This window comes from Anguilla anguilla, chromosome 6, assembly GCF_013347855.1.
Source record: "Anguilla anguilla isolate fAngAng1 chromosome 6, fAngAng1.pri, whole genome shotgun sequence".
Taxonomy (NCBI): domain Eukaryota; kingdom Metazoa; phylum Chordata; class Actinopteri; order Anguilliformes; family Anguillidae; genus Anguilla; species Anguilla anguilla.
The window spans coordinates 52,402,635-52,417,093 of NC_049206.1; the positions used below are offsets into that span (position 1 = coordinate 52,402,635).

General features: G+C 39.7%; 1 protein-coding gene across 1 annotated transcript; it reads right to left on the reverse strand.

The window, feature by feature from the left end:
* Positions 1 to 3,104: 3,104 nt before the first annotated feature.
* Positions 3,105 to 10,179, reverse strand: vgll2a (vestigial-like family member 2a). Its single transcript, XM_035421320.1, has 4 exons — positions 9,864 to 10,179; positions 8,089 to 8,374; positions 5,129 to 5,638; positions 3,105 to 4,217 (listed from the first exon to the last, which is right to left on the reverse strand). Exons 1-4 carry the CDS (start codon positions 9,945 to 9,947, stop codon positions 4,174 to 4,176), a joined length of 924 nt encoding a protein of 307 aa, XP_035277211.1. The 5' UTR covers positions 9,948 to 10,179; the 3' UTR covers positions 3,105 to 4,173.
* Between the last annotated feature and the right edge of the window lie 4,280 nt (positions 10,180 to 14,459).

Sequence of the window (14,459 nt, forward strand, 5' to 3'; positions counted from 1 at the left end):
TCACTCTTGCTATGCCACAAGATATATTGCTAGCAAATGGCCTCTTTATGGCTCTGAACAGCCACGAGTGTACGCTTTCAGTCTGGGCAATGTGAGGATGAATTAAACGTGTTTATGTCCTCATCGACTTGAAAGGCAGCGTGTTTTGTAATGAAACTCACACTTAATGTCTTCGTGGTTTTTTTTTTGTAGTAACAGTAGGTTTTCCCCACCTGGTAAATAAGCGGCTCTCAGTGATCGCCCAAATTCCAGCAGGTCACCTCAAAAACCGAAACTTTTTGAAAATGGCGGCTTGCAGAAACAATAAGTTAATATGGACAACTGCACCATAGCACATCATTACCTTCAATGGGGAGGCAAGCACACAAGCGCCAAGCCTTCCTCCGCCTGCGCTTTCTCCACCGGCGCGGCAGTGAGGGGGGCTTTGGACGGCACACAGTACGCGATCACATGGTATGCACAGGGCCCCCTGAGAAAGGAAGGATTTAAAATAGTTCCTGTGTGTTAAAATGGTTTGTGTCACCAAGGAGTAATTGGGACAAGAAGGCAATTTAGGGTTTTCCTTGTAAGTATCGAATGTGGGTTTCAAATACGGGACGTTGCGTCAGCGGAGAATAATGAAGCACAAAACCCACAGCTCATTTCTGCCATGCAAATCAACCACTCGTTGGCTGGAGCGTACTGCACACTTCAGTCTGCGAGCGCATACAATTCAATAAATATACAGGAGGCCAATACTAAAGAATAACTACATAACGGCACATAAAACCACAAATTTAATATGCTGCTCCTTGTCTACGTTCAAAAGGAACACTATCAGAAGAAAAGGTTCCAAAAAAAGACTCCTCTGTGTCTCCACAGAGGAATCCAGTCTGCTTCTAGAGTGCTTTGTCGGGCAAAATGGTTCAATCTGGGAGCTTTCATACTTTTTACGCCTACCATAGTGGATTCCATACAGAACTGAAACCCCTTTTTTCTGAGAGTGCATATTTTGTCTTAATTAAAATCGTGGAACAGATTTTAAAGCAGAGAAATCAATGTCCTTCCCAAATTTCTTTTTCATTTGCAAAATTCAAAAAGAATTTTCTAAATGTAATACCCCTCCCCACACAAATATGTGGGCATGCATCTGATATATAAACCCTTTCATGAATTTCTTTTTGATACCAGCCTTCAAAACCAGTATAAGTAGTGGTCGTGAAATGTTTAAGCAATTTATGACTTATGGCTTTGCTGATATTATATCTAAACCAAATGCAACACACCAGAACTTGTTATTGTGTGGTTCCAGTTCCCAGAATGCATTGAAAAAGGATACAATGTCAGATTCCCAACAATAAAAAAAACATATCAGCTTAGCTGATGTACGTAGTGGAATATATGGATGAGGTGGACTGTATAAAATTCCAGCTAAACATTTGAATTGAAAATGTTTTAACTCATCAAAATACATTTTCAACAACCCGGTTTTAAAATGTGCTATGTTACAACCCACAAACGAGATTACAATGCATTTGTGGCTTTGGGAGAAGCTTTGTTTGCCTGAAAGAGGAAATGAAACCATAAAAATCAGTCCATTAGTACCTCTTAAGTTCTGTAAACAAATGAAGAGCTTCTCTTTGTACAGATACTTACCACAGCAAAGATAAGGAATAGCATGTTAATGTTACATTTGGAGTGGGCTAACAATTTCATGTACGTTACAACATTTCGTAGCTTATTTCACTGAAGAAGCAGCACACAACGGAAATGACTCATAAAGACTACACATGACAGTGCTTTTTTTATAAAAAAAAGATACACAGGTGGTTTGCAACTGCGTTTTTACACAAACTGTCAGCATAAATACTGTGTCTCTTAATGAATAGAGGCCACTGTTTGCTTTTCTTTCAAAAAAATGTGAAGGAAGCATACTTTCCACCCACAACGTCTCTTGTCCTTCATCAGCTTTGTCAAGACTTGACATTAATCTACAGCTGTCCAGTATTAAACTATGAAGTGCGGGAGGGGGACGGCTAACTGAGACAGAGAACACATGGTGGTTTGGTCACAGCTTTTTTTTTTTTTTTTTTTTTTTTTTGTTGGGACGTCAATTTTTTTTCCAGGTTTCACGTACTAAACACCTTTTACTGATATGCTGTATTTCTAATGTACACATTATGGAGTTAGCAATATAACCTTTTTTGAAGTCAGGTTGAACATATAAAAAAAAAAAAAATTGAATCGTAATGTCCTTGATCTTTCACCACAACATATTCTACAAAACACACAGTGCTCCTACTACCTCTGTACATTTCAATTGAGTGTTCCAGCCTGTATTACAAAAGGAACAGATGAAATGAAGGTCTGTTACTGGTAATAAATTGAGAATCTGCCAAAATTTTGAGATTTTCTGTTAAAGAGTATTTCATTAAGAAAAATGTATAAATACTGACAAAATGAATATGAACATAGTGAGAAGGAATTGTTGTAAAGGGAATAAATGCAGTCACTGAGCTTTCTTTCTTAAAAATTTTCACAGCTGTACAGTTTTTTTTTTTACATTGCTCAAAGTCTGAGGCAATCTCTGTCCAACAAATTGAGGTTTGCTCATAAAATTGACACATGCAGAGCCTAATCCTGATCTTAATTTTAAAAGCAATAATTAAAAAATGATATCCTAGTATAAGAAAGATTCATAAATATAATTCATTTTCTACTATGAAAAACAAAACAATTCCATGTCCTAGCGGTTGCAGGTCAGGTCTGTTTCTATGAACAAATTTTCAACAGTCTTGGTTGAACCGTGTTCTGAACTTTAATAACACCGTCCCATTCTTTTATATCCACAGGCAGAGATAGGCAAACAATACATAACATTTACAGCAGGAACTGTATCGGAAACAAAAATAATACTTTATTTGGCAATATATTAATATGTCGACATTCAAAAAAAAAAACCCTTAGTTAAATGCATGACTTTGCACAGACTGCACTGACAATGACTGAGAAAAACTGAAAGCCCCCTATGGTACAAAGATCTTTAATGCAAATCTGCACAGTTACAATTGTCTCTTCTTTCAGTCTCTTGTAAAAGATCTGCAGTGGGGGGGGGGGGGGGGAGGGGGGGGAGAAGATCGCTTACAGGCAGACACACACAAACACACACACACACGCACACACACAGCCAGGGAGCTAGGCGGGGATTGCGGGTCCACTGTTAGTCTTTTCTGTTCCTCCCCCCCCAAACCCCCACCCCCCCGGCTGTACAGAGCAGTTGTTCTCCGAAGGTGGGGGTCCAGATTTGACAAAATGCTCCTTGTATGAAGTTCGGAGCACTTGTTTGGTCAGACTCAGTGCGGTAACACCGTGACTGTGAGTCTGTTGAGTTCGAGAACAGTTGTCAGTGACAGCTGCGAGGGAGCAATATAGAGTCAAGAGGCTTCAAATAGCCCCGTGCTCACTTCAGTCACGATAGAAAAGACTCATCTATCAAGACAATCAATTATCAGTTCCTTTTAAAAAAAAATAAATAAAAAAATAAAATAAAACCCTGCAGCTCTGAAAAACAAAAACAAAAAAAACAACAAAGACTGAAGTTGAGATTCAAAACTTCAGTTACTGACCGTGGACTCCTTGCAGGTCTCAACATCATTTTCACATGAAAATAGTCTAAGGTCTTTTTTACGTGTGTGTTGGCGGGTGGGGAGGGTGGGGGGGTAGGGGCCAGGGCGATCTTTTCTTTTCTCATAACAAGTCTTTTTCTGGAAAGGCTGAAGGCCGAAGAGTTCTCAGCTCACACAGACAAACAGCGAAGGAATCAGCCGTCAGTAACGCCACCACGAGTCCCCAAAAAAGCCCTTCTTTTGAGTCCCATAGTATCTTCCCTTTGCTCTCTGTCTCTCTCTCTCTCTCTCTTTCTCCCTCGCTCACTCTTTTTCTCTCGCTCTGTCCGGCCGGAGAGAGACCCAGTTCTCTTATCCGTCCCGCTATCCAGGGTGAGGGGGGTCTAGCGGAGGGTGTCCAGAGGAGGCGGAATTTCAGCTCAGGATGGTTCCGCCACACAGGGTGTAGCGTCGAGCTGCAAGCGAGATCAGAATCTGTTACAGAAAGTGTCTGTCAGTGTCTACGAGGCAGAGAAACACAGGCAGAGGCCAGCCAAGGGCGGGAAGGGGCAGAAGGGGCAGCAGATTTCTAAAACCAGTACAAGTCCTTGCTCTTATCCTGGGCCTGCAGTCCTGGGGGGAGAGAGAGAGAGACAGAAAGAGAGAGAAATAAAGTGAGAAAGAGAGAAAGGGAAGGGAGGGAGGAAAAGAGCAAGAAATGAAGATTAGGAGGAGGAAGTCAAACAGCTAGCTTCTAGAAGCAGGAAGGCATGTAGCAGAAGAATGTGAAGCATAAACCAGCAATGTAAAAACAGAGTGAAAACATCTGACTGCAGACACACTAACATTACCTTTCACACAATACCATGATTACCGTGGTAACTAAAGCTAATGTTAATTAAAAGTACATATATCCCCCAGATGATAATGATTACTACGAATACTGCTACTGCTACTGCTACTACTACTACTACGACTAGTAATAATAATAATAATAATAATGCTAGTGTTCATTGGAATTAATGACACAAGAAGCTAAAAACCCACCAAAAAAACCTGGAGCTTGCTGAAATTTAGTTCTCAAAGCTACAGCTAGAGTGAATGGAGATTTTAATAGTATACTTTGCTGTCTACAATAAAGTAGATGGAAAAATGATGTGGCTGGGGGTAAAATATAATTTCTAGACTATACTAGAATCTGGAATTTGAGATGGAATAATTAATTAGAACAAAAGGTTAAGGCAGGAGCAGAGAAAGCAACTCTCAGATGGAAAACAAAGCCAGGAAGTCGATGGTTCCACTTTTTTACCCAGCAACGTCCATTTAAGGCCATTTGTGAACATTCTGTGGGTGATTTTTAGCATTGGAAATGGAAATACAAGGTGCAAAGGTTATAAAGCAACATTACATAAAACAAAACAACATGGCAAGTCTGATCTGAAATTAGGAAAACCCCTTTATAACCTCAAAAGCAAGATTAAAAAGGGGTTTTGAGTTAATAAGGGTAAGAAAGGGGGTGGAATGGAGAACCAAATCCTTCATACCTGCGTCCACGTTTAGGCTGAGGCCCTGGGCCATGTCGGAGCCCGCCCCCGTGAAGGCCCCCGTCCAGGCCGAGCTGGCGGGCTCCGCCTTGCTGATGTCACACTGCGGCGTGCCCGGCGTGGGCACGGCGGCCGGGGTGAGCCGGTGCGGCCGGACCGAGGGCACCAGCAGCGAGCCGTAGCGCGGGTCGAAGTGCGTGCCGTAGACCTCGTGCACGCCGGGCCGGGGGTAGGCGGAGCCCTGGGCGCCGATGGCCCCGCCCAGCGAGTAGGGGTGGTGGTGGTGGTGGTGGTGGTGGTGCGCGGGGTGCCAGGGCTCCGGGGGGGCCTGGTGGAGGTGGCCGTGCAGGGAGGCGGTGGAGTAGGGGTCGGCGCTGAAGGGGAGCTCTGAGTGGGGGGCCCCCAGGGCGCTGCTCAGGCTGCTGCTCAGGGAGGCCGTGACGGACGGCTGGTACGCGCTGTTCCAGAACGAGGGCGGGAAACTCCTCTGGCTCATCGGGAACGATCCATCTGTAGAAACACAGCGGCACACTGCGCATCAGGACGCCGTCCACTCACTAACTGTAGAGGTGGACAGACTGTGAAGGAGGACAGATTTCATGGCAATGTCCAAAGAAATGCCTGCACACCAGCCAAATAGCCAGCATTACATTACATTTAGCAGATGCTCTTATCCAAAGCGACGTACAATAGTGCTAAGGTGCAGGGTCAAAAGAGTGCGGAAACTTAAACGAAGTGAGAATCGCGCACTTGGTATAGTGCTCCAGAAATAAAGCTTTAATACAGCTCAGAGTTAACATTTCAGCTAGCAAGCCTATATCAGAGCAATATGTGCGTGCTGTCCATTTGCCCATTTAAAAAGACCAATGCAGAAGACTATGGGTGCATGTAGTCAGACAGATTACTTAACACCTGCCCATAGGCTATATCCTCTGTGAGTAGCACCTCTCAAATAAGAGCTGGAGTATAAACATAGAAAATTAGAGCATAAGAAAATAAGTCATTGCGTGACCTCCATCAACCTCGAGGAGATATTTTAACACAAGTGTGCACCTATCAACTTTGGACTTGGTTTCTAGGAAAAACAACACTGAAAAAAATTATATTCTAGAAATGAGCACTGACATAATTTAAAAGCATTTTTTAAAATGCAATTTCGGTTCTATCGATGCTAGGAGGTGGGCAAGCAGAAAGCTTCTCAAAGCATCGCCTCAGACCCTGTCTAACAGTATCCTGTATATGAAGACATGTATTTAATTTTCACTCCTTATTCCAACATTTTCTGTTGATTTTAGTGACCGCATCGTGTTTTGAAAGAAATAAATACAAAAAACAAAATGTAAAATTTAGAATGAAGCGCACGGCAGTTGTATTGAGTCTGGGCCTAATTTAAAAGGGATTTCATAACACAGTCAGTGGCAAATAATGCATATATTACCCTCTGATTTGTTTTCTCATTGTGAAAATTGTATAGGTAAAGCTGTGTAAAGATAGGTTAGAGGTACTTCATGTTCTAACAGCACAAATTGTTGTTAGGTTGACATTAACATTAATTGATTATAAATGGGACTTTTTATACTCTTGACACTCACACTGATGTTTTTCACTTGTATACATCGCTCTTTGAGTGTCTGCTACAATTGTGATATAACAAAACGTAATGAGAATTCCAACTTTCAATTTACAAACTTCAATGACAATAGTTACTTAGGGCTGAAAATAATTTCATTCCATAGGAAAATGAATATCATCAAATGAATTGATTTTAAAACCGTTCTTTAGAGCTTTAAAATTAATTTTACATTTACTACTGGCATGATCAAAAGGAAAATATTCACGTAGTTGTTGCAGTAATATTAAGCCAAATAATCCAGAACCAAAAGCATGTTGAACTGTGCTCTAAATTGTTCGTCTGTTAGTCACAGAGTTTCCAAAAGTTGGTCTGTGGGCACACAGTTGTTTGTATAAACTGCATTTTTATTTCACGTCTCTACATTTTTAGCTTTACTGAAATCAAAGTTGTTTTATTCAACACATATATTGCTGACAACTGCTGAAAACGCAATGACAGTCTCCATTATAGCTAACTAGCTGTCTGATTCATAGATTTCAGCCCCTAATTAGCTTAATAAAATGGAAGAGCATATTGTATTGTATTTGTGTATGGGACAAAGATTAATTTAAAAAAATATATCTAACTGAAACACCCTGACTGGTCTCCTTTTGGTGGGACAAGCTTACTCCCAACAACCAACATATGTACCAAAGAACTAACAGCAGATTCTTAAGTGGTATCAGACCTAGATTGTTTTTCAACAAACAGCTCCATCAAATATAATTAAATGAATGATTGGCAGCACACAAGACGTAACGCAAGCAAATAAAAATAAAAAACAAACAATAAACGAAAAAGCAGAACACTGTCTACATTCGGAGGATGTCTATTACCTACATCTACACTAGAAAGCATGTCTGTAGAACAAATGTTAAAACAAATGCAAATGAAAGTAATTAGAACTGTAGTTGTAAACCTACTTGTTCTCACACAAGATTAATTTAAGTTGCACACACTAATCCATATTTCTTATTTAAATTTATGCAGAAACATAAAAAGTTGTATTTACCACCATTAGATGCAAGATCAAACTCCTCAAATACTATATTTTACATTTTGGTGTCCATTTTTTAAGATATATGCAAACATCCTATACAAAAAGAACAAAAGGACAGCAAAACACACAAAGTAGTATAGTGAGAAAATAACACCACGTTTTTTCTTATTTCAGAATTGCATCGACCGATTTTCGAGTGGAAGAAATATTATGTAAACAGACGCTGGCAGATTGCTCCACACAGGTAGACAATAAACTTCCAACTGTGACAGTCTGGAAGTATCAAACCTATTTCGCATGGCCCACACAAACGCCTAGGAATTTGGTGCGGCATTGTGGCATTCTCACCTCTCCAAGAAGTACCTCGTGCAGACTTGTTACTGGCGGAACTTGGGACGTAACTGCTGGGCTGGCTGAGTGCGCGGCTGAAATGTTCGTCTACGACCGAGCTGATGTCTCCCTGGAAGTAAGTGAAGAGCACGCAACGAGAGTTGATGTACTCGGCTTCAGGAGGGAGATCCTTCTCGCGCGCGCAGTCCTCTTCCTTGATTGTTGGCCCAGAGTGGCTTGAGAACGAACTGCTTCCGCTGATGCTTTCTTGCGCTTCTTGCATCTTCGAGTAAAATGCTAGTTTCTGAAATATCAACACACAACAACTGGCATTAGCAGATCATAAAAGCATATGTATCTATGAACTACATAGTTGTGTGTGTATTAAATGTTGTTCAAAAATTCAAGTGAGTAGTCTATGTTTCTTAATAACAGGCCTATAGCGTTGCACAAATGCGCACTTGTTTTGACTATGCAGCCTAAACTCTACTTAAGTTAAACTTTTTTAACCTTTCGTTATCCCTGATCTGAGTTGTTATATAATTGCATTCCTTACATATATTCTCTCATAGCAGGGGGCTATATTTTGCACAGAGACTGACTATTAAGCTTCTGTTTGCATTATCTAAATTAATTTAGGGCACTCCACTTACCGATGTCAAAACGTTTATGTAACCCTAATTATTTTCCTGGCGAACATAACATGCATTCGCGGAGCTAATAGTTTACTTCCGAATCTTGGAGAAATAACTATTTTATGGGCGGTAATTTTTTTATCCGCAATGTTTTCCTGCTTATTAACGTCAGTGAAATGTCTGGGACGGTTTTGGTACGAGTGCAGGAATAGCATAGGCTACCTCATTTTAGGGGAGATTTTCGCACTATTTGAAATATGAAAACCACCCCTCTGTTCAAACGGAGATCCACATTTGTATATTGACTGTGAGAGGTTTAAAGAAAGTGGCAAAACCCTAAAGGGAGATTTTACATCATACGCCTGTGCCTTTGGAAGACGAGCACTTAAAAACAGCATAGCGCGGAAATTCAAACTGATTTATTTCAACCAGATCGCTTGCATTGTCAATATGAAAATTTTCTGCAAATGCATGTTTCATTATCTCAGTCCTACATTAACCTACGCTTCATGATTATTGATTACATTTTCCACTGGCAGGGTCCGACGAGTTGTTTCAAATAGGCATATAGGCTATTATTTGTATATACCTGAACACTTCATGTTTAGTTTTACTGGATTTTACAGGACAGCATTTTAGCCAAGTATTTGTGTAGATGGGCTACCGAAAATTATCCTAGTGTCGTTGTACATTTTACATAGTCTACATTAAGTGAGAAATAGCAGCAGTCCAGTATAAATACAATGAAAATACATTAAAACAAATATAACTTGAAGTCATTTAAGTAAATAAATACGAGTATAACAATTAGTTTCATTCCGTTTGTAACACCTAAAATTATCCAAATTAAAGCAGTCCGCGTGATCAATAGTTCGGCAAAACTAAATCAAAGACAATAGTGGAAATTATGGCAAGCTTTTATTATTATTATTATTATTATTATTAATAATAATAATAATAATAATAATAATAATAATAATACAGAAATTATTTTAACGTGTCTTTATATATATATATATATATATATATATATATATGTATATATATATGAGAGAGAGCGAGAGAGAGTACGAGAGGGAGAAGTCAGATTTAATATAAAATATGATAGTACTTTTTTGTCATTCATAAATATTCAGTGCAATCATAGCAATGACTTACCTGATGATGATAGGGACTATACGCTGCTGCAAAATACGGTTGCGGTGGACCATAAACTTGATACATAACATCCAAGCAGCTCATGGCTGAAAACAACTGAATCTCACGGATTGTTTAACGAGAGGAGGTGATGCTTCATTGGAGATCGCAGGTTTGTAATTCCCTGGAAACAGAGGAAAATAAATTTGCCAAAGATTCAAGGAGTAGTCTCTGTCTCAACCGCGCAAGCGTGTCTTGCTTTTAGTCTTGAAACACTGTCAGTGGGAGAGCAGGCGCGCAACAGGCTCAAGTGGACACATGGATCAACCAGGCGGACTGACGTTGCTTTCCACGAGATTTAAGTCGACCAATCTGAATGTAAGCTTCGCCACTTCCATAACACCGTCGCCTAATAACGCTGGGCTGTTTTCTTTGCGCACGCTTTATTGAAATGCTGCTGGTGGGCGAAATGACATGTTCACACACAGTTACCAAGCATTAATGAACGTTCATATTCTCTTAAATATTTTGTAGGCTATATACCTTTAGACATGGGCTACTGTATGCCATTTAGAGACTTAAGCACTGCACCATATCACTTTAAAATCGCATAGTTTTGATATTTTAAAAAACATGCTGGACCATTCACAAAATCATAATTTTAGCTCTTAAAATGACCAGTATCATGTATCACTACTGGTGCTCGTATCCAATGAACAATTATTGTTATTTTGAATTAAGTATATGCTTACTTAATTTACATAGTTATATTTACACATTTCCTATATTTAGACTACTCAATTTTGTTCAGGTCTCATGTGTTTCAATCACCCAAGCTGCCTGACGTGGAAAATACAAATACACAGAAGTCAGCAAAGAAAATAATTTGTAGAAGTGATAGTTATCCCTTGTGCTTACACGTGCATTAAAAATAAGTGGTGAAATAATAATAATGCCTGAAATGGGTACTATTTTGTGTACAAATCTGAAACAGATTGGAATCAAAGCATAAAACCAGCCAAATATAGTTTTCCTCTTTTAATGCTCAATTCGTTCTAAATATAAAACCATAAGTAACGAAACTTAATTGTGCATTTACGGATAATACATTTAGATCGATGCTTAGTGGTGGATCATTGTAAATGAAAGCGCATTTTAAATGACTTTTTACTCCTTACATTTAGGCATTTAGCAGGCGGTCTTATCAAGAGCGACAAACATAAATGCATAGTAAATAATTTAATTTAATTGTCTTCTTTTCACGTGTTATTCTTTTGTTACTGACTGGTAACAATGCGACTAGTATCCGAAATCAGATTTTTTTTTTAATTCTTAAACAATATATAACTAATATATATTAGTTGGCAACGTAATGACGCTGCCAATTATAATGACAGTCGCGTTTTTGAAACCATATATTCCTGGTGGCAGTCACCGCCTGAGGTAACACAACTGTTGATGGATACACATGTTGTGTAAACGTTTGGCGATGGAATTTTGAGGGCCCCGTGACAATGTTTTGTAAAAGGCTCAACTACCTGTATTCACGAACGCAAAGCTTTACCAAATGAAAATATTATGTATGAAGTTAGGGTATTTGCATGAGGTGATCCTGTAGAATGATCATTTCTTTGGAAGAACGCAAAATAATATAATAAAGATCAGTTAATCTAAAAATAGTTCATACAATCACCTTTACGTTAAAAAGTAATTTTCAAAACAGATTCTATAAAACATAGTTTCATAATAAACAGTGACCTGTACTTTCCCATAATACACTGAGTCAAGTCGTCTGTAATTTAAACGCACGACTAAATAAATAAATGTAATAAATACCCGAGAAGAATGTTTAAATGCAATTTAGAAGTCGGGGTGTCAAGATACCCAGGTCAACTCCAAGTTCTTCAAATTCCAAGGTCAAAGGTCAGATAGTTTTACCACAATTTGTACCAGCAGGGCCGTATACACAAAGCAAACTGTCATTTACATGATTACAATAAAGCCACACATGCTAAAGTTCATGCTTTAGTTTCTGATTTTGAAAACTGATGGAATTAACAAACAGCAGTTAATTTGGGTAAAAGCAAGCGTCCATCATGGGAGTGACGATCTCATGATTTTAATCGGAATTTAGCGAGCATGTTTGGTATTCTTACACTCAATAAACGCTCGCATAGATTCAGTATAGGTTTTGTGGCGCTGTCCACAGTGCTGGAGGAAAGCATTCAATAATTCTTTTACACACCACAATTTCAGTGGCGACAATGGATTTACAACATAATCTTTAGTGAAATGCAAACAATATGAACAGGTGCACACTGATGGCCACAACAATTTATAACTTTCTTTGCATCCATAATGGGAGGGGATAGCCCATGTTTAACTCTGATGATGTAAAACCGTAAAAATATAGATGAAAAATTATTCTTGGTATGCAACAGTTAAAGGCATTCTATGCTTCTGAATGTGAATGAGTTTTGCACCCAATTAACCTAGTTGGCTGTGGTAGAGCACACCCAATACCACCCCACCTAGTTGGCTGTGGTAAAGTACACCCCCCCTCCCCCCACCCTCCTTCTGCCAACTCTGGGAGGGAGGGAATTGACCCCACATATTCCTGCATATTCCCTCTTTAACGCACAATTAACAGCTCTGGATTTTGAGCTGAAAACTGACTCCCTCTCACAGTAGGACACACTCCGGTTTAGGGTTCTGGAATGTTGACAGTATATTCCCACTTTGTCCTCCTGTCTTGTCTACATGCCAGTGACATTGCTAGAGGACTACACACTGCAGCCTTACAACAGTTATCAAACCGCTAATCAGGGTATGTTTAATGGAAGTTTTTATTCCCAAGTAATCATGTATAAATGCCAGACTGATCTGACCTGTGCAACACACCATTTTCTTGATTTCAACAGTTTATTTTTGACAATGGGTATCTTATCCAGATTTGAAGGTTTTTTGGATTTATTATTTTAAACTGGAAGCATCAGTATAGGATATGGTAACAGTCAGTTAGACATTGAACAGTACCTACAACCTACAACCTGCAGGAATAAACTAGTTACCCTAGACATTTGAAACTGTAGTCTTGAAGTTAGCAGTTCTTCCCAATGCCTCAATAAGGCACACAGCCATTTAGAATATTCTACCAGATCCTCAACTTTCACATTTTCCTCCATCAAATGTATTGGTCAGCCCAGTGGTTTTTGCTGCTTCATGACTGCAAAGGCATTTCATCGACTTTTACATGTTGGTGTACATTTGAAAGTCGATGTCTGGCAGTTGCACCAGTGGGAAAAGAAACCGAAGTCTTAGCACCAACTGTGAAAATAAGAACTATTGCAGTAACACTGAAATGCCAGAATACACCCATAGCTAGATTATCGGCTGAAAGTATTATGTCAAGCTGTCTATTTTCTTGACGTCTGCACACAGATGTCAATTAAGATGTTGAGGAATGAAATGGGACCGGCTCCTCATAACAGATTTCACAAAAATGGAAACAAAACAGTTTGACAAGGAGAACCTTTCCCCCCCCCCCCCCCCCCCCCCCCCCGACACCATTACACATTGTCCTTGCTAAAAGTCCAGCACTACCACACCTGTTAGGAGATAGCATTACCGCTGGCCATAACTCTCCATTTCTGATCTGACAGCACAGAAACAATGGGGTGTTTTTTTAGACAGCATAACGTGACAAGGTTTCCATTTCTACATAAACAGTTTTCAAGACGAGAAAACCTCAGAGTGTTAACACCCGGCTAATGGGAGCTAACTCTCTGAGACAACAGCGCATTCAACACATCTAATGGAAAGGAAAAAAGCTCTTGAAAGAGGGGGCACCTCGCGGAGAGCTTCCATTCTCCCTGTTTTCAACACGGCCTGCTTCCTCGAGACTAAACTCTGAAAGCGGAGGGGGGGTCTCGGGGCTTTGTGTCGTCCAGTGACTGAGAGGACCCTTGGCCCCCGTCTCTCCATTTACAGGTAATCTGCTCAGGTCCTCCCAAGGCTGTTTTAGAGGGAAGAGAAAGAAGATGAAAGGAGCGCAGAACAAAAGCATTGTCAGACCAAGTTTTGAGCGAGGACGGAATGCAAACATGTACTTTGCCAAAAGGAGGACGCGGAAAAAGAAAAGCAATCACCGATTGACGACGATCAAATCAATTTTTTTTTTGAAGCACCACAAAAAAAAACGTTTTTCACAATGAATGCAATTGTGTTGCCCAAATCTCCATTATTCTTGATCTGGAAACTTTCCTGTGCTAAAGAGTAATGTACATCTTGTGGTAGATATATCAATATAAATGCTAACAGAAGATTTGGAATGCCCATTATTTGATAACAAATGTTTAACTTAGAAATGCATTTACAGATGCATATTCAAAAATATATTCTGTGTTTTGCAAGGGTCTGTGCTGACATGCCTCTTCACCTTGACAACCCCTTTGCAATGTATGTAAAAGGACATGAAACTGATATGAAAAAATGGCTATTCTTATGTGCTTAATCCACCCATTCGTTATCTGTACAGCCCACACTGTACACTGTACCGTATCACCTTTAACAAGAATTAAAAGTATTTGGTTAGCACTGAATCGAACGCCACTCTGC

Bases quoted from the DNA above. Each gene is read 5' to 3' on its own strand.
- vgll2a (XM_035421320.1), bottom strand. From the start codon at position 9,947: ATGAGCTGCTTGGATGTTATGTATCAAGTTTATGGTCCACCGCAACCG. The intron at 8,375-9,863 runs GTAAGTCATTGC...TTGATATTTCAG, and splicing joins ATAGTCCCTATCATCATCAG to AAACTAGCATTTTACTCGAA. The intron at 5,639-8,088 runs GTGAGAATGCCA...GTGTTTCTACAG, and splicing joins ACGAGGTACTTCTTGGAGAG to ATGGATCGTTCCCGATGAGC.